Source organism: Saccopteryx bilineata, chromosome 4, assembly GCF_036850765.1.
Source record: "Saccopteryx bilineata isolate mSacBil1 chromosome 4, mSacBil1_pri_phased_curated, whole genome shotgun sequence".
In the NCBI taxonomy this organism is placed as follows: domain Eukaryota; kingdom Metazoa; phylum Chordata; class Mammalia; order Chiroptera; family Emballonuridae; genus Saccopteryx; species Saccopteryx bilineata.
The window spans coordinates 68,685,584-68,706,464 of record NC_089493.1 but is presented as its reverse complement, the minus strand read 5'-3'; the positions used below and the strand labels follow the sequence as shown (position 1 = coordinate 68,706,464).

General features: G+C 43.2%; 1 protein-coding gene across 1 annotated transcript in view; it reads left to right on the top strand.

Moving 5' to 3' along the window:
* Positions 1 to 20,881, top strand: part of TMOD3 (tropomodulin 3) — a 74,353-nt gene that overhangs the window by 36,018 nt on the left and 17,454 nt on the right. Inside the window, exons 4-6 of the mRNA XM_066276325.1 lie at positions 12,312 to 12,434; positions 13,746 to 13,835; positions 20,310 to 20,440. Coding sequence (XP_066132422.1) covers positions 12,312 to 12,434; positions 13,746 to 13,835; positions 20,310 to 20,440 — 344 coding nt within the window. The remainder of the gene's footprint in view (positions 1 to 12,311; positions 12,435 to 13,745; positions 13,836 to 20,309; positions 20,441 to 20,881) is intronic.

The following is a 20,881-nucleotide window of genomic DNA, read 5'->3' as shown; positions in this document are numbered from 1 at the left end:
AGACCTGATTCTTTAGTAAACCAGGAAGGTGGTAGTTACAACCTTTCTAAATCAACAGGATTATACTGTCAGTGGGCAGTTATTTTCCACTATGTTCAAGACACAGACTGGCTCTTACTTAGTATTCCTATCTTCTGAGTTCTAATTGTCTTTTATAGACCCCTGAAAGGTGGTCTTCCTAGGCACTGAAGCTAATATTTGAAATGGGCTGCTTAAATTAGTCATGCAGATGTTAGCATTTCCTTTTCTTTTTTTTTTTTTTTTAAGTGAGACGAGGGTGAGATAGACAGATTCCCACATGCACCCCAACTGGGATCCACCCAGCAAGCCATCAGGGCCGATGCTCAGTGCCTGAGGCTCACGCACAGACCAACCAAGCTAACCTCAGCACCTGGGGCCGACACTGGTTGTCAAGCCACTGGCTACAAGAGCAAAAAAGAGATAGAAGGGGGAGGAGAGGAGAAGCAGAAGGTCACTTCTCATGTGTGCCCTGATGGTGATTGAACCCTGCATGTCCATAACCCAAACCAATGTTCTATCCACTGAGCTAACCGGCCAGGGCCCAGCATTTCCTTTTCAGATTGGTCATTGTATCTTTTTTTTTTTTTTTGTATTTTTCTGAAGCTGGAAACGGGGAGAGACAGACAGACTCCCGCATGCGCCCAACCGGGATCCACCCGGCACGCCCACCAGGGGCGACGCTCTGCCCACCAGGAGGCGATGCTCTGCCCCTCCGGGGCGTCGCTCTGCCGCGACCAGAGCCATTCTAGCGCCTGGGGCAGAGGCCAAGGAGCCATCCCCAGCGCCCGGGCCATCTTTGCTCCAATGGAGCCTTGGCTGCGGGAGGGGAAGAGAGAGACAGAGAGGAAGGAGGGGGTGGAGGTGGAGAAGCAAATGGGCGCTTCTCCTATGTGCCCTGGCCGGGAATCAAACCCGGGTCCCCCGCACGCCAGGCCGACGCTCTACCGCGGAGCCAACCGGTCAGGGCCGGTCATTGTATCTTTTGAATGACTCACTCATTACTCTTTTGGGATAAGGAGTTAGTCAGATGAATTGTTCATCACTCATAACACCTTTTTTTATTATTATTATTATTATTATTATTTGTATTTTTCTGAAGTTGGAAACGGGGAGGCAGTCAGACAGACTCCCGCATGCGCCTGACCGGGAACCACCCGGCATGCCCACCAGGGGGCGATGCTCTGCCCATCTGGGGTGTCGCTCTGTTGCGACCAGAGCCATTCTAGCACCTGAGGTAGAGGCCATAGAGCCATCCTCAGTGCCTGGGCCAACTTTGCTCCAATGGAGCCTCGGCTGCAGGAGGAAAAGAGAGGGAGAGAGAGGAAGGAGAGAGGGAGGGGTGGAGATACGGATGGGCGCTTCTCCTGTGTGCCCTGACTGGGAATCGTACCCAGGACTCCTACACGCCAGGCTGACACTTTACCACTGAGCCAACTGGCCAGGGCTATAAGACCTTGTTTTATGGGAAGCTTTCCCTGGATAGCCGTACCCACTATGGATAGTTCTTTCTGTCCAACATGTCTGTATATAATTTACGTACTATAGAATATGGCCTTTAAATGTTCCAGAATCATATACTGGAGGCTCTGTTACTAGGGTTTTTTTAAATTATTAACTTAGGGTTATTATGCCCTCTTGATGAAGTGCCCATTTTGTTATTATGAGATGACCTTTATCCCTGGGAAATGCTCTTTACCCTGAAATCTGCATTGTCTGATATTAATACAGCCAATCAACCTTGCTTTCTTTTGATTAGTGTTAGCATGGTATATCTTCTGTATTTGCTTCATCTGTTCTTTGTTTCTTTTCTTTTTTTATATATATCTTCCATGTCTCTTCTTAACTTTTTGAACATATGAAATATAATTACAATAACTTTTAATGCCCTTATCTGCTAATTTTATCATCTGTCATTGCTAAGTCACTTTTGATGGATTGATTTTTTTTCCCTCTTATGAATCAACTTCTTGGGTGCTGGATAGTTTGGTTTCCCTACAAATGTTTTTTGAACTTCATGGGGGAAACAGTTTGATCCTTTTGGATCTTGCTTTTAAAATTGAGTAAGAGCAGTGTTCAGTATAGGGCTAATTATTTTTCTGCTTCTGAGGGGAGATCCTTCTGAGTTTTCTACCCAGAATCTGGTGAATTATAAAATTTTCCAGTTTGGCTGGGGGGACAGGTTCTATTCCCATCCCTGCATGAGCCCAGGCACTGTTATCTCTGATATTTTCAGATTTTTTTTCATGGTCCAAGGTAGTTTCATCACATACACTTGCTGATCAGTAGTCTGCTGAATGCTAAGAGGTGGGTCTGCAGATCTCCAGGGCTCACTCTCTGCTTAACTTTCCCTCTCTGGTCCTCTCCTGCAAATGCTAGCTGCCTTGATCTTCCTGGACCCCTGTTCTGTCTCCTCGGTTCAAAGAGTTCCCCAGACCATGCCAGGGTTCCTGTTCCTGTTCTACAGCCTTGACACTTTCTCCAAGCAGTAGGGTGGGTGATTGATTATAGGGCTCCCTTCATTTCTCATCTCTCAGAGGGTCAATGTCCTCTCTTACCTCAGGATCAGTGTCTTGATAACATCAAATATTTTTTTGGGTCCATTTTCAGGTTGTTCTAGTCATGTGGATAAATCCTGTCCCTAAACTCCCATCTCGGCCTCAAGTAAAAGTCTCCAGAATTATATATTCTAGGTAGCCTATATCCCCAACCAGACTATAGGGCCCCAAAGGAAAAGCTCTCTTATTTTATTTTCCTGACAGTGTTTTTCTAGCTCATTGTCTACTATACACAAACTCTCTAAATATTTGTTGAATATTTATTGATGATCACATTGCAGTATTGAGCAGGTGTTATGTGTGTTGTTGGGTCAAAAAATGCTTTTCTAGGACCTGTTACCTCATCCTTTAGTTGGGTTGATTAGAAGTTTTTGTGCTTTGCGCAAAACTACCTGTGGATATTATAGTGGGCTAATTGCCTTAAATCTTTTCTGGAACAAGGTCCGTATATAAACATAAAACTAGGACCTTTTACCTCTGTGAAAATGAAATAACTAAGAGCCATCTCTGTTTCTAGTTGTTATACTTTTTATATACTCAGCAAGGTTGATAGCTATGACTGAGATATCCTTAACAATGTGATAGCTGTGAATTGATGTCACAAAAAAAAGAGGAGAACTAGTGAAGAAAGGTCCTGGCAGTGAAATTAACACATAATATCTCTTACTGATTTTGGAACAATGATTAGGATTTGGCAAGATACTCCTTTTTTCTTTTTCTTTTTTCCCCCCTCTTGACACAATCACAGGTTTGGATAAATGACATGCATTTAAGTTACTATTTTATGAGTTCCTCTCCTGCTTTTTTGTTTCCTCAGGTACCATTTTACAGTTGCAGAAACATTACTGAACTATCTTAACATTTTTAGCAACCAAGAGGAATAGCCCTGATTTTGTTTGTTTCATTGTGGTGGTGGTGGGGTGTCTGGGTATGTTATTTCATACTTGTCTGAGAGATTGTTTTTCTGATCTATTCATTGTTTATTTTCATATTTTGCTACAATGGAAAGAACCGTAATTTCAGCTTAAAAACTCCAGTGTTAGACTTTCCTATGTTACATAGTCTGCTGAAGAATAATAGTGAATAACTACTTTCTCAGACATTATTTTCAAATAAATACAAATATAATAGTTATAAGTCAGGGGTTTTTACCGTATTTCAAGGAGAGGAAAAGTAAAATTAGAGCACTACAGGATGACTCATTCTAATCATTTTCAGAGCTATTATACAGGTAAGTGCTTGTCAGCTTGAGTAAGGTAAGAATCAGAACCATATATAATATCCATGCCTAGCCAACCCTCACTTCGAGTTTAAGAACCACTGATTTATCTACTTGTTAGTGTCTGGTGTTCAGTCCTCCTGGGTTGCTCGTTTGTTTTGGAATACACTCTGTCTCTCTCTATCTCACGTACACACACATGCACAGACAAATTCCAGGGGAAATAACAATAAAGAACATACCAGTTTCTTTATATATGTTAAATCATTTTATCAGGATGAAATTGAGATTTCTGTAAAGAATAATCCATAATTTGGAAAAACACATCAGAAGCAATATGATCATAATAAAATGGAATACTAATAAGTATGTTAATAGATGGTTTTGGTTAAAAACAATATCAAAATTTCTTACCCTCTGGAAAAACACAGGTAACTATGTAATACCTCTGCATCTAACTGGAAAGCAAACCATCAAACTTTGTGTTTCGGGACAGTGCTCCAACCAACCAAGTTATCCGGCCAGGGCCAAATTGGGAAGTTTGAGTTCTTCAACTTTGTTCTTCTTTTTCAACAGTGTTTGGCTATTCTGGTTACCTTGGATTTCCACATGAAGTTTAGCATCATCTTGTCACTTTAGGCAGATAGTAAGATTTGTTAAAGGTTTGTTTGTGTCTGTCAGTCAATTTAAGGAGAGCCCCTTAGATTTTGTAAACTTAAGTTCTGCCTATTTTATCCTTTTTTTTATTATTTTATTTTATCCTTTCTTATAAAAGTAATTTTCTATAACTAGATTTTATATGCATTAAGAGATAATTTTTATACTGTATTAGACTACCCTGAAGAAATATAAAGTACTTTTTGTATTGTTAAAAATACAGTACAGGGGGTCCTTGGATTACAACACACTTCCATTCCTACGACAGTGACATAACCCCGAATTTTGGTGTAAGTCGAAACACGCCCTCACCTAAAACAGAAGGAGTACTTGCACTTTTAACAGTCTAAAATGGTGTAGGTAAGCGTACTGGGGATGCCAACTCCCTCACTCATACACCGCATTACTGCTGTATTCTGCTGCATGCAACCAAACTAGTTATCCCACGTAGTCCGTAAGTATGACGCTAATGGCATAAGCTGTGACACTCACGTCTGAATTTTTTTAAGTTTTTATATGAGTATCATAAACTCGAAACGTCATAGGTTGAGACTATCGTAACCTCAGGAACCCCTGTATTGTATAGGCTACGTGCATCCACAACAAAAATCTCTCTGTACAGAGACATTATCATAAAGAGCAATGCCAGGAGAGCTTTTTAAGAACTGTATTAAAAAATAGTAAAATTCTGCCTTGACTGGTGGTGGCACAGTTTATAGAGCTTTGACCTGTGACGCTGAGGTCTCAGGTTCAAAATCCCAAGGTCTCTGGCTTGAGCGCAGACTTGCCAGCTTGAGTGTGGGGTCATAGACATGATCCTGTGGCTGCTGGCTTGAGCCCCTAGGTCACTGGCTTGGCAGAGCCCCCCATCCCAGTCAAGGGACATATGAGAAGCAACCAATGAACAACTAAAGTGACGCAGCTACTAGCTGATACTTCTCATCTCTCCCTTCCTGTCTGTCCTGTCTGTCTCTCTCACAAAAGGAAATACTGTATATCGCAGAAGAAATTCCATAAGCCCTTAGAGAATTGTTTTGTTGTTTTTTGATGCGATTTATTTTGTATTTGTATTAGCAAAAGTTCATGTATGAAGAAAAATAAGATATGACTAATACCTCTGTGGAATGTGGATAAGGATAACAAAAATAGTTTAGATTTTTATAATGCTTTAGATTCCATTGGTCCCTAGAATAAGACATAGGCAGCTATTTGATAGCTTATGTGGTTTTGTTTAGTAAGTGAATGCCATAATCCAGTGGATCTTGACCCTGGCTGGTATGCATTAGAATCCCTAGAGAGCTTTTGAAAAACCAGATGACCCTTACAGCACACCAGACCAATTTAACCAGAATCTCTGGGGCTGAGACTTAGACATTAGAATTTTTAAAGTTTCCTGAGTGAATCTAGTGTGCAGCCAGCATTAGAACCACTGCCACAGACATTCAAAAATGCAGATGATATTGAGCTCAGGAAAGTGTAATTATTCTGAAATGGCAATTAAAAGTATGCCCTCTGGCCCTAGCAAGTTAAAAGTATGCCTCTGAATTGCACTTTACTTATAATAATATCACCCACTGTGAAAAGTGCTGTGAATTATCAGAACATAATGATTTGAATTTGCTTTTCTCTGTGAACCAATAATAAAAGATTATTTAATAATCACCAGAATTCCAAAATTTGGTACTAAGAATATCAGTTATGCATATCACCATATATATAGATAGGCATTGGTTTGAGGGGAAAGAGTCCGGGGCTAAAGAGTTAAGTTGAAAGCCACCAGTTTACGGGAAGAAGCACTAATTTAAGAGTTTGGGAGTCTGTGTTCCTAGTGTTAACTCTGCTGTGTAACATTGAACCAGAATATTTAAATTATTCTTTATAAAAGTAAGTAATTGAACTGAAGGTGATCATCAAATTATTCAACCCATTGGATTGCCTGCTGTGTACAGGGAAGGATGCAGGGATGAACAGAACATTGAGAAGCTCACAGAAGACAAATGTGCAGGATGTGTAAGTGTAGCTGTAGTGAAATGTCCAGGGAACTAAGGAAGCACAGAACTACTTCATCAGGTGCAGTACTGAGACAAATGCATTCATTCACAAATTCCTTCTTCCCTACTAGCAGAACTCATTTCTGAAATACACTGATGGTGCCAGATATTTATTTCCTTCACCATCCTTATAGCTGGGGCATGGTTATGTGGCCCAGAGCTGGTCAGTAGGGTTAGAGGAGAGATCTATTGGGTGGTTTTCCTTATAAAACTTGACAATTGAGAAAGTGCTCTTCCAGCCTGATCTGCGCAGTGGCTAAAGCATCAACATGGCCCTCTGAGGCTGCTGGTGTAAAACCCTGGGCTTGCCTGGTCTAGGCACATATGGGAGTTGATGCTTCCTGCTTCTCCCCCTTCTCTCTCCCTCTCCCTCTCCCTCTCCCTCTCCCTCTCCCTCTCCCTCTCCCTCTCCCTCTCCCTCTCCCTCTCCCTCTCCCTCTCCCTCTCCCTCTCCCTCTCCCTCTCCCTCTCCCTCTCCCTCTCCCTCTCCCTCTCCCTCTCCCTCTCCCTCTCCCTCTCCCTCTCCCTCTCCCTCTCCCTCTCCCTCTCCCTCTCCCTCTCCCTCTCCCTCTCCCTCTCCCTCTCCCTCTCCCTCTCCCTCTCCCTCTCCCTCTCCCTCTCCCTCTCCCTCTCCCTCTCCCTCTCCCTCTCCCTCTCCCTCTCCCTCTCCCCCTCCCCTCTCTGTAAAATCTTAAAAAAAAAGTGCTCTTCCTTCCTTCCTTCCTTCCTTCCTTCCTTCCTTCCTTCCTTCCTTCCTTCCTTCCTTCCTTCCTTCCTTCCTGTCCTGTCCTTGTTGCATGAGGGAGGACATGATACTTAGTGTTACAAAGTTCATCTTGAACCTGATCAGGTGGTGGCACAATGAATAAGGTATTGACCTGGGATGCTGAGGACCCAGGTTCGAAACTCCAAGGTTGCTGACTTGAGCGTGGGGTCGACTTGAGCCCAAAGGTCCTTGGTTTGAAGCCCAAGGTCGTTGGCTTTGAGCCCAAGGTTGCTGGCTTGAGAAAGGGGTCACTGGCTCTGCCCGAACCCCCAGCCAAGGCACATAAGAGAAGCAATCAGTAAATAAAGTGCCGCAACTGAGTTGATGCTTCTCATCTCTCTTCCTTTCTGCCTGGCCCCCTCTCTGTTGCTCCCTTCCTCTTGCCAAAAAATAACAAAAACAGACAAAAAACAACAAAGGTCATCTTGAGACTGGCGGGCTTGTACTGGTTATAGACAAAGAGAAGAATGAAAAGAGCCTGGATCTTTGATGTCACTGTTGAGCTGCTGAACTAGCCACATACATACCTGTGGGTTTTTTAAGTGAGATAGAAATACTTATGGTTTGAACCCTTGCTTCTTTAACAGTGGTCTGTGGATTAGCAGTATCAGCATTGCCTGGCAGGTTGATGAGAAATGCAGTCTCAGAGCTCACATCAAACCTCCTGCATCAGAATCTGTACTTTAATACCATCACTAGTGATGAAATACACATTAAAACTTGAGAATCACCTGTTTGAACCACTTTTTTTTTTTAAATGTTCATTTTATTGATTTTAGAGAGAGAGATACAGACAGGAACATAAATCTGTTCTTGTATGTGCCCTGACCATGGATCAAACTATCAAACTGGCAACCTTTTGCACTTCAGATGATGCTCTCGTCAACCAAGCCATGGCCAAGGCTAAACCACTTTTAATTGGGTATTCTGTTATATGCAGTTTAATACATCCTTTTTAATGTAAATACATTGTGGATTGACCAAGTGATGTTTTTTAGGAATCAACTACAGTCCTCCGCTCTACCAGCTGAGCTATCGAAGGGACCAAGTGATGTTTTTTAAATAAGGAAATACTTGACTAGAAAAACTTCTGATTCAGATGTAGAAAGTTGCAAGAAACTTCTTATTCTCACCACAACAACCAAAACAAAGTTTACTCTGCGTGATCATAGTTGAAAATCAGAGAACTGAGGACACAAATCTAAATGGCTCCAGAAAGTGACAAGCCCTTTATGAAAAAGGTGATTTATTCTTGCTCTTTTTCCTGACTGAAGAGGAGGAAACCACCATAGAGAGGATGAGGAGCAATCAGCCTAACTTTTAACAGACCTTTAATGACAGTTCTTAGATTCCTTCTTCCCTACTAGCAGAATTCATCTCTGCTAGTAAGAGCTGGCGGGATAGGCCCTGGCCGGTTGGCTCAGTGGTAGAGCGTCGGCCTGGCATGCAGAAGTCCCGGGTTTGATTCCCGGCCAGGGCACACAGGAGAAGCGCCCATCTGCTTCTCCACCTCTCCCCCTCTCCTTCCTCTCTGTCTCTCTCTTCCCCTCCCGCAGCCTAGGCTCCATTGGAGCAAAGATGGCCCGGGCGTTGGGGATGGCTCCTTAGCCTCTGCCCCAGGCGCTAGAGTGGCTCTGGTTGCGACAGAGCGACGCCCCAGATGGACAGAACATGGCCCCCTGGTGGGCGTGCCGGGTGGATCCCGGTCGGGCGCATGCGGGAGTCTGTCTGACTGCCTCCCCGTTTCCAGCTTCAGAAAAATACCAAAAAAAAAAAAAAAGAGCTGGCAGGATAGATTAGAAGAATCCAGAGAAGCTCTAGACCAGCACTGTCCACTAGACTTTTCTGCAGTGATGGAAATATTCTGTATCTATGCTAAACAAATATTTAGAAACTGAATTCATAGTGTGAATTATTTTAAATTTAATTGGTCCCATGTTACTAGTGGCTACTACATTGGACAGTGCAGCCCTAGAGACAGAGTGAGATTGCACTAGCCACCAAGCAAGTCTTTGCCGTCAGTCTTCATTTAGTGCTAGGGATACTACTCAGAACAGAGGCAATGAAGCAGAGCTGAGAGTAGACTCCCAAGGCATAGGTTTTCAGCTGGGTGGGGTTGGGGGGAGGGCAAGGGAGAGCTAGGAGAGATGAGAGAAATCCCTCCAGGCCATCCCTGGCTTCACCAGCTATGGGGCAGACAAGATAAAGTTGGGCTGAAGCAGGGGTCCCCAAACTTTTTACACAGGGGGCCAGTTCACTGTCCCTCAGACTGTTGGAGGGACAGACTATAAAAAAAACTACGAACAAATCCCTATGCACACTACACATATTTTAAAGTAAAAAAAAACAAAACAAGAACAAATACAATATTTAAAATAAAGAACAAGTAAATTTAAATCAATAAACTGACCAGTATTTCAATGGGAACTATAGGCCTGCTTTTGGCTAATGAGATGGTCATTGTCCGGTTCCGTATTTGTCACTGCTAGCCGTAACAAGTGATATGATGCGCTTCGGGAGATGCGTGCATCCCGCGTCACCGGAAGTAGTACTGTACGTGAACGATGCCACGCTTTGCGGCACCACCACATACAGTGCTCCTCTCACTGATCACCAATGAAAGAGGTGCCCCTTCCGGAAGTGCTGCGGGGGCTGGATAAATGGCCTCAGGAGGCCGCATGCAGCCCGCGGGCTGTAGTTTGGGGACCCCTGGGCTGAAGGATCAGCCAAGGCCCAGAAAGTATGGGGTGGGCCTGGAAAACAGCTCCCTAGTCACCCAGAAAGCTGGCAACTGGGGTTACACACTGGAAGAAGTCTCTCACATTTCACAGTTCAAAAAAGTAGGCAGCTCAGGAATCTCCAGAACCCTACCAGGCTTCTACTCCCAGGTCTTGTTCAAGGGAAAGTTCTGGTCCTGTCCTCAAAATATTTGAAGCCAGTGAGGAACTGAATTAAATAAAAGTAGTGACAAAGCCTGGATTTAGCTCCGCTATAGAGCATGTAGAGCATGTGGATTCAGCCCTGATCTAAGGGGCATGCTCCTTTCAGTCTCTGCTATACTTTTATACAACACACCCAGCACATAGTCAGAGACCTTAAGACAGAGGTGACCCATAGTCAAGAAAGTAAGGAATCAATAGAAGACCCAGAGGTGACCCAGATATTGGTGATATCAGGAAGAGATTTTAAGATTCCTATGACAGAAACATCAAAGAGTCTGATGGACAAGGTGCACAGTACATGTGAAGAAATGAGGAATTTTGGTGGAGATGTGGAAACTTTTTTTAAAAAAACAAAGTAGGCCCTGGCCAGTTTGCTCAGTGGTTGAACGTCAGCCTGTCATGTGGAAGTCCTGGGTTTGATTCCTGGTCAGGGCACACAGGAGAAGTGACCATCTGCTTCTCCACCCCTCCCCCTCCCCCTCCCTTTTCTCTCTCTCTCTTTCTTTCCCCCCACCCCCCACTCTGGCAGCCGTGGCTTAAATGGTTCTAGCAAGTTGGCCCCAGGTGCTGAGAATGGCTCCATGGCCTCACTTCATGCACTGAAATAGCTTGGTTGCCGAGCAATGGAGCAGTGGCCCCAGATGCGCAGAGCATCACTTCGTAGGGGGTTTGCTGGGTGGATCCCAGTAGGGATGCATGCAGGAGTGTGTCTCTCTGTCTCCCCACTTCTTGATTATTAAAAAAAAAGAAGTAAATGGAAATGCTAAAGATAAAAAATATACTATCAGGCCCTGGCCGGTTGGCTCAGTGGTAGAGCATCAGCCTGACGTGCAGAAGTCCCGGGTTCGATTCCTGGCCAGGGCACACAGGAGAAGCACTTATCTGCTTCTCTACCCCTCTACCCCTACCCCTCTCCTTCCTCTCTGTCTCTCTCTTCCCCTCCTGCAGGGAGGCTCCATTGGAGCAAAGATGGCCCGGGCCATCTTTGGCTGGGGATGGCTCCTTGGCCTCTGCCCCAGGCGCTAAAGTGGCTCTGGTCGCGGCAGAGCGACGCCCCGGAGGGGCAGAGCATCGCCCTCTGGTGGGCAGAGCATCGCCCCTGGTGGGCGTGCCGGGTGGATCCGGTTGGGCGCATGCGGGAGTCTGTCTGTCTCTCCCCGTTTCCAGCTTCAGAAAAATACCAAAAAAAAAATACACACACACACACACACACTCTCTCTCTCTCTCTCTCTCTCTCTCTCTCTCTCTCTCTATCAGAAATTAAGATCCTTTGATGGGCTTAACAGAAAATACTTAACCAGTCATGGCCAGATTTCTGGGAGCAATGTGTATTGTGAAAGGATTTCTTATTTACACTAATTGGTATTTACCTTGAACAAGAAGTATGTAACTCAATGGACTAATTATAAGCCCACAAACATTCCTTTTAATAGAGCACTGCATGGATTCATTAGGCCACATATTCTCATTTGTTTTTGTTAGTTTCCTGATAGAAAACAAAGTAATTGGCACTTCTGTAAGTAGGCCTCTCCAGATCATTTAGTTAGCATTTTCACCTGTCTTGGGAAAGAGATTAGAAGCAGTCTTAGTAACCTAGTCTCTCCCATGTGTGAGTACATCTTGTTTGGTCAGCTTGTGCTGTGGCTGTACCATTATTACTTACTAGTCCCTTCGTATTTTTAATCATGCATTGAACATACGGTAATAATATACTGATTTTTCACATAATAAGACTGTAGGTTTCTAGGATAACTAGTTTCTTAATAGGTAACCTTGTTAGTGTCCATCAACCCTTAGAGACATAGTGATCAAAAGTTTCAGACTAACCCTCAGGACATACAGGGATTTGTTTGTGATTGGGACTTGAATTTCTGGAAAACTAATTGCCTCTGCGAACTGTTAACAGTTGTTTGCTTAAGAATAAGAAAGTGAAATTTCTTTTACTTTTAAATTTTTTATTAAATTTTTGTGTTTGTTTCTTAACTTTTGACTTTTTGTTTTAGATTCACTTGTGCATACTTTTAGTAATTTTTTATTAGGAGAATAAACTGGTAATGAGTTAATGGCAGTAGTAAATTAACCAACTGCTTTATTTTACAGGGAAAATATTTATCCCTAAACAGAAACCTATACAGACTTTTACAGAAGAAAAGATATCTCTTGATCCAGAATTAGAAGAAGCTTTGACAAGTGCTTCTGATACAGAATTGTGTGACCTCGCAGGTATCTCCTAAAACACGTTACTTTGTGAATGAGTAGGGCGGGGAGGGGAATATCAGCACACACCTATTTACATTATGCAGATGTTTTCTTTGTTAGCAAAGTGCTATTAAATCCGTGACCACATATTTGGCTTTGCATCTTACACTCTAAATCTGACACAAAAGAATTTCATTTCTTTTAATTCTCTTAGTGGTAAAGTTTTTAAATTGTATTTATCATATTATTTGACATCTTTTCCCATGTTGTTCATTTTGAAGGTCTTATAAAAATCTCTTATCAGCTGGTGCTCAGCTAGAACCCATCTCATCTGAGCACCAGAAAAGAGTCTCCAGGGTCAACTGCTGTCTTATTTTATCAAAAAGACCCCAACGTGGGTAACTGGAAAGCAGAGGAGACAGCCCCGAGCTATACTCACCACTTCCCCAACTTCTCTGAGATACATATGGAACATTCCAAACCTCCCTGTTCCCTTCGCCATTGCCAGTTTCTTATGAGGACCAGTATCTCCCCCACCTACTCTCACACACCCATTTTCCTACAGAGAGAAATATGACACGTGGGGAGATCTTAGTCCCAAGTAATCCCCAAAACTAATATGTTTGAAAGGATCGATGATAATTTTTTGGGAAGGGCCCTGGAAAAGGACAGTCAAGGTGTTTTGCCACAGCCAGAGCAGATGACTTATTTCTGGGGGATAGTGAGACTTGATAGATTTGTAAATTCATCAGCATGCAATGAGCCACCGGCACACTGTAGCTTCTGCCTTATTTATGCAAAAGGGCATCAAAAAAGAAAGCCAAATTTATTTCTCCAAGTGTCATTTTTAGGGGTGTTACTTTAATCTTAAGTGTGAGAGTTCAACTATACTATATTCTTAACTAAGATACGAATGTAAATAGAGTTAACAAATGTAAAAATAGTGATGTTTAAGGTGAAAATCTGCCTTCTATTGCATATATTGAGAGAAACCTTGTGAGAAGGACAAACAGCAAAAATAGATTTTAGCCACCAGATGGAACTAAGCATGGATTTGCATTTACGTTTAGGTTTGTTCCAGCTGTATGTCTGAATTGAGAAATGTGGAGAAATCTAAATTCAGCTGTGGGGAAAATATTAAAAGGCATTGATGAGAAAGAGATTATGGGTGCTTAATCACATTATCTCCACTTTTTTTGGCTGTAAATCTGTATTTAATTGAGTAGGAAAATGTCCAGAGAACATTCAAATCATTGATAGAAATTTTTGGGTGTAAAATTAATTCTTTATGTTTAAAACTGATGGAAATATAACTTTCTTTTTCTATCTCTGTAGCTATTCTTGGGATGCACAATTTGATAACAAATACCCAGCTCTGTGATATAGTGGGAAATAGTAATGGTGTCGACCAAGAACATTTTTCAAGTAAGTACTTACAATGCTTTGTGAATTCCAGTCCTTTGTTAATTAAATATATTTTGTTTTCTCTGTGCATCAGCTTCGGTGTATAGATATGTAAGGCTGGTGGCTGAGGCCAGGCAGGTTCACAGTGGATTTGGCAGACGGTAGAGGAACTGCCAAGTCGGAAAGCGGTGGGCCATTCCCATTTACTGGAGGCTCACAGAGGGTCGAGTGAATAAGCAAAGGAGAACCGCTTTTTGCAGTGGAGGGCAAGGGATGAGGAAAACCGCCCCTCACAGGGGTAGCTGAGGGAATCTGGGAACCACGCCTCATGGTGGCAGGAGAGCAATCTGGGAGAATCGCCCAGGGAAAGCACCTGTAGCTTTTCATAGAGACACACACGTGGCTTTTTGCCACGTGCTCATGCACTAATTGTGCAAAGTGCTTGCAGCCGGGAAACCAGAGAGCAAGCCTAACACAGCTGTTTTTCCCACATTCCATCCCTTTAGGGTTGCTCGCCTCATAATCTGCATAACAGGTATCTTCTGGGATGGTCCCTGAGAGAGGAGTGAGGTACAGTACATAAACAGAAATAGTACAGACTACACTACAGTAACAGAATTACAAAAGCACAAGCTATATGACAGCAAAGATGGTGTACCGGCCTGCTGCTGGAGATGCCCATCATCCTTAGAGGGGAACCCCCTTTGGTGTTCTACCTCCTGGGTCTCCTCCGTCAAGGCATTCAAGGCCTGGCTTTCAACTTCCTGTAAGCTATGGGTGAAAAGAGAGAGTGGTCAGCGACACCAAAAGAGACAAATCTTTTCCTTCTGGCAGAATACAGGCCAGAGTTCTGTCTGCTGACAGCACAGCAGTAAGTACCAGAGGCCACCTCAGGTGGGTGTACCAAACCTTATTGGCCTGCACACCAAGATCTGCTGATTCTGTGTGCAACCAATGGGAGAACTCACTATAGGCCATGAGGAGATTACAAAGGTGCCCTTTATAATGCTGTCCCCCTGAGCTCTCAAGGGATAATATGCTTCTATCTTAGGTGGCGCGGTGCTAGTTGCCCGGGGAGTTAACTGAAGGTCCACCTCTAGCCCTTTACCCCATGGTGCCAACAAGGCCATCCATTGTAGGTGAGGGGGCCTGTACAGTCCAGGGCCATGTCCATTGAGGCTGTTGATCTTTGAGGAGGGCTGTTGGGACAGGCAGAAGCACATTGCCCTGCTGCCCAAAGTTCAGCTTGAGTCAAGTGTCCTTTGTGCATATCTGAACTGAATGGGAGCAGTTGCCCGGTGCCGTAGGGCCTCCACTAGTGCAAGGCCCCCCGTCAAGGTCTTTTGTTCAAAATCCAGAGTACCATCCACAAGTGGTATGTCCATCCAGTAAGGGAGCTGGTGCCCTCCTCCTGTCACAGTCCCTGCTTTAAGAGTCAATTGTACTGCTCAGTGATACCAGCAGCCTGGGGGTGGTAGGGAACATGGTACTTCCAGTCCACCCCCAGGTCTTGAGCCCATTGCTTCACCATAGAACCAGTGAAATGGGTATCATTGTCACTTTCAAGGACCAGCAGCCACCTGTACACAGCACTCAGGTGGTTCAGAGCCTATATGACTGCCCTCTGGTCTGGGTTACAGGCAGGGTAAGCAGTAAGCAGACGGGTGACAGTATCTACACAGGTGACTGCATACTGGTACCCATCTGACTTAGGTAAGGGTCCAGTGACATCTATCTGCCACCTTGTCAGCGAAACATGACCTCTCTGGATCTGTCCAGGTGATGCCGGTTGTCTCCAAGGGTGCTCCTTGGAACACACTGCACATTGACCACAGCTGTAGGTACCTCTGCATAGGACACAGAAGTTCCATGCCTTGACTGGAGCCCATGTAATTTTCTGCCCTGCATGGAGCAGACGATGTTGGAGCCACTGCACCACATCACCTGTGGGTGCAGTCTCCAACCATCACACCCTTGCCAAGGTGTCTACCTCATCCTTCCCAGGATGGGCTAGAGGGGCATGCCCTGTGACATGATATACTGTCACCTGCTTCTGGTGTCTGGTTTCCCATAAGTCCTGCCACGTGGCCTGACCTACTAGCAGATGGTGCATTATCAACCACTGGTTAATGTGCCAAGTAGCAATCCAAAGGGTCATTCCATGATAGCCAGCCCAGCTGTCAGTGCAGATCACCAGAGGTGAAGGTTTATTGTGCATAACTTTTCATATGGCTCTTAATTCCACCCATTAGCCACTTTGGCCTGTACCTGTGTCTATCCAAATAGTTTCAGTGGCTGGATAGAAGGCTATGGCCATCCACCTGGCAGGTTAGCTCCTGCTAGAACTATCAGGATACCAGGTATCTTTGGGGATGGATGTCTGCCCCTCCTGGTAGGGACTGACTTCAGGTTCTGCCTCCTGAGCCCCAGCTGCACCTGACTCTAGGGTCACAAAGGTGACTGGACCCAAGACTTCCTGCAGTTCTGCCCTCAGCGGGCTGGTGCTGAGAGCACAGCATTGTTGCAAGTATGCACCCCACTTGGCCAGGGTGGAGGTTTGGGCCTTATTATTATGGCCTGGGCGCTGGGGATGGCTCCATGGCCTCTGCCTCAGGCGCTAGACTGGCTCTGGTTACAACAGAGCAAAGCCCCAGATGGGCAGAGCATCGCCCCCTGGTGGGCGTGCCGGGTGGATCCCAGTCGGGCGCATGCGGGAGTCTGGCTGACTGCCTCCCCGTTTCCAGCTTCAGAAAAATACAAAAAAAAAAAAAAAAAAAGTTTAAAAAAACATATCATACTATAGATACTTATAATGTAATTTTTCAAAAATAATGCTATTGGCTGGTTTTCTGATGCTGACTATGGGTCATGTTCTGTGCATAGCTCTTGAATATGAATTGTTTTCATTTAATCCTTAAAACAGTTCTATGAAATAGGTATTATTATCCTTTATTTTCATGTAAGGGAGCTTAGATTTTAGAATGATTAAGTAACTAAGTTAAATTTCACACAGAGTTAGTGATGAGGCTTTTAACTTATGCTATATAGCAGTGATTTTCCATAGTGTGCTGCAAGAGTTTTTAAAACGTGCAATACCTGACTAATCAGGGGCTCTGACCTCTTTTCCCTTAGATCGTCAAATAAAAAAACGACAGCAGCCAATATAACAATAGCCATACGATGTGAATGAATTGAAATTATACCCTTTTGATGTTGTTAGGTTGGCAAAAAAACATTTTTTTGGTGTAGAGCAGAATTTTAGTAATTAGTTTGTGTGCCATGAGATGAAAAATTTGAAAATCACTGCTATATAGTATATCTCTTAGCGATATATCATGTACATATATAGCTGCCTCACCCAAACCTCTGTGGAACACTCCATTTGTGAATGTACTATGATTTGCAAATCATAGTACTTTTTGTTGTAGAAATGTTTAAGCATGCATAGTAGAAGGGAGAATAATATATTCATCACCTAGCTTCAGCTGTTATTAATATTTTGCCAGTCTTGTATCATCCATCATCTGCCACTCTCCCTACCCCTTCTACTTTTTTTCTGAAATATTTCATAGCAGACTTGTTCATTTGTATTACTTTACTCATAAATATTCCCATATGTGTCTCCCAAATACTTTCCATTTAATACACCATTATCAAACTTAAAAATTAACAATAATTCCTTATCAAATAGTCCATGTTCATATTTCCCCTGTTCTCAAAAACGTTATTTCACAGTTTGTTAAAATCAGAATCCAAATAAGGGCCACAGATTGAATTTGGTGTCAGTTTTTCTTAATTTCTTAATAGTTCCCCTTTTCAGCCACCCTCCCCTTTCTTCATGCCATGATTAAGAGACTGAGCTATTAGTTACATAGACTTTTCAGCAGTCTGGATTTGGCTGATTGCAATCTTGTGGTATCATTTTACATGTTTGTGTAGCTCCTATGTTTCTATAAGCTGTTATTTATTTTCTAGGGCCCTGGTCGGCAAACTGAGGCTCACGAGCCACATGAGGCTCTTTGGCCCCTTGAGTGTGGCTCTTCTCTCCCACAAAATACCACGTGCGGGCACTACCTCAATAAGGAATGTACCTACCTATATAGTTTAAGTTTAAAAAATTTGGCTCTCAAAAGAAATTTCAGTTGTTGTACTGTTGATATTTGGCTCTGTTGACTAATGAGTTTGCCGACCACTGTTCTAGGGGCTTGATCAGGTGCGATATTTTGGCAAGGATGCTTCCTAGGTGGTGATTGAATCACATTAGGAAGCATATCAACTCTGATCATACATCTTTTAGAAATGTGTTAAGAGTAATCAGTGGGTTCAAATTTTGGCAACCTGATCCATCCATTTAAAGTTCCCATGAATCTTTCAGAATGGTTTCAGCAACCCATTGGACCCATTATTTCATTAGGGAGCAAGGCTATTTAAATACACACATTCTGTGAAGTATGGAAAGAAATAATTTGGCTTTTAGAACATTTAGAATTGAGGAAGAACTTGTTCAACTTTCCATTCAGTGAGGAAACTCTTCTCCAGGCCCCTTGATCTGCCGTTGTATGTGGGGGGGGGGGGGGGGGGGAGATAGAGCCAGAAGAAAGGGAGATGAGAAGCATCAATTCTTCGCTGTGGCACCTTAGTTGTTCATTGTTTGTCTTCTCATATGTGCCTTGACCAAGGGGCTACAGCAGAGCGAGTGATCCCTTGCTCAAAACAGATGAGTCCACACTCAAGCCGGTGACTTCGGGGTTTCAAACCTGGGTCCTCTGCATCCCAGTCCGATGCTCTACCCACTGTGCCACCGCCTGGTTATGCTTGATCTGCCATCTTGAAGAAGCCTGCCCTGGTGAACTTAGTGAGAGGGAGCCCACTCTGTCCTTTCAGCAGAGCTCTGTTAGGAAGTTCTTGGTACTGAACCAGATCCTGCCTTCCTGCAGTCTACACCTGTTCTAACCCAGCCTTTCAGAACAGCCTGGAATTTCTCTCTTCTTATACAAGGTAAATCTGAAGACAATGAGTATACTTTCTTTTAATATATACTTTCAGGCTAAATTTATTTAGATCTTTCAACTGTTCTTAGGCAAAATAATTTTCAGATCTTTGTCTAAGTCAGGGGTTGGGAACCTTTTTGACTGAGAGAGCCATGAACGCCACATATTTTAAAAATGTAATTCCGTGAAAGCCATACAATGAACGACCCGTGTACGTTACACATTATCCAATAAAAATTTGGTGTTGTCCCGGAGGACAGCTGTGATTGGCTCCAGCCACCCACAACCATGAACATAAGCAGTAGGAAATGAATGGATTGTAATACATGAGAATGTTTTATATTTTTAACATTATTATTTTATTTATTTTTATTAAAGAATTGTCTGCGAGCCAGATGCAACCATCAAAAGAGCCACATCTGGCTCGTGAGCCATAGGTTCCTGAACCCTGGTCTAAGTTGATCTCAGGCTGCTGCTTGTGGGTGTATGTGTGTTTGAAAAGAACAAGGTACTCTTAGAGGGAATTTATTGGATGAGTAAGCAGTATACCTTGTCCTAAGATGAATTTTGCTCCTAACAGCTAGAGGAGGGCAGATGGGAAGAGCTAACTCAGACATTGATCCTGTCGATCTTTCCATGTCTGTTCTTAACATTTAGTGGTCAGTTGACTCTTTGAGAATCTGATGCTACAGATGTTCTTCCCAGAAAATTTATCTATAAAAGTTTGCCTATAATAATGGTTCATAGACCTCCACACGTCAAAGCACATATATCTTATTAGAGAGTTCAAGACTCCAGGTCCTCTTTCAACTTTGCATGTGTGTCCTAGTCATGTGTGTGGGTGTGGTATGTATGGCACAAGATTGAAGGTAGGAATAAAGGAAGGAACTTTTGAGATGTCTGCTTTGGTAGCTCTTCTGTGTAGGATTACCTCTTTGTCTCCCCATTCCTTATTCCTACTCTTCTTCCTAATAGAGAGTTCACCCCTTCCTCACCCTGGAGTACTGCCTACAGTACTACAGGTATTGTGTACTACCATCACCTTATTCTTCTCATCAAGGCTGTTTTTCTTTAAGTCTGGCTTTTACTACCTTTACAGTAATTACTTGTCAGATCTCGGAAAATGATACAAGATGTTAGATTTGATCATATTTGAACTTTATTGCCAAAAATAAATGGAATCGTTGGGCTGTATTGTCAAATACAGTTTAGTGGTAAAGGTATCTTGTAATACACCAAGAGGCAGTGAAAATATTCATTTTTGAAGACTAATATATTGCAAATAAAGTATTGAATTATTTTTGGTATATATTTAATAAAATTTTACTTGAGCACTTTAATTATGTGTCAACACATAAAGGATATTTTAGAAATTGTGGGGAAGAAACTTTTAAATTAGTTATACTGAGCTATGTATGTATGTTATTTGTTACCACTTTAATATATGCATCCACTGTAATAGAATGAACCACTAGTTTCTTGCTCTTCTCGTTTCTTACTACAGATGTGGTAAAAGGTGAAAAGATTGTTCCAATATTTGATGAGCCACCAAATCCAACCAACGTTGAAGAGAGTTTAAAGAGAATTAAAGAAAATGATGTTCGCCTTGTTGAAGTTAATTTGAATAATATAAAAGTAGGTGTGCTAAGCAAACAAAGTTTTGAATTGCTGAGTCAGGGGGGATCTAGGATGAGAGGTGGGTAGTTTTGACATAGTATAATTCTTTCTACGTGAAGGTAAAGCTTTTGCTCCTAACACTGTGGTAACACAGATTCCTCCATATTTTAAAAATTAAAGTAATATAGTATTTTTCTGACTTGCTTTTTTTTTTTTAATTAATTTATTTATTTTTGTATTTTTCTGAAGCTGGAAACGGGGAGGCAGTCAGACAGACTCCCACATGCGCCCAACCGGGATCCACCCGGCACGCCCACCAGGGACGACACTCTGCCCACCAGGGGGCGATGCTCTGCCCCTCCAGGGCGTCGCTCTGCTGCGACCAAAGCCACTCTAGTGCCTGGGGCAGAGGCCAAGGAGCCATCCCCAGTGCCCGGGCCATCCCTGCTCCAATGGAGC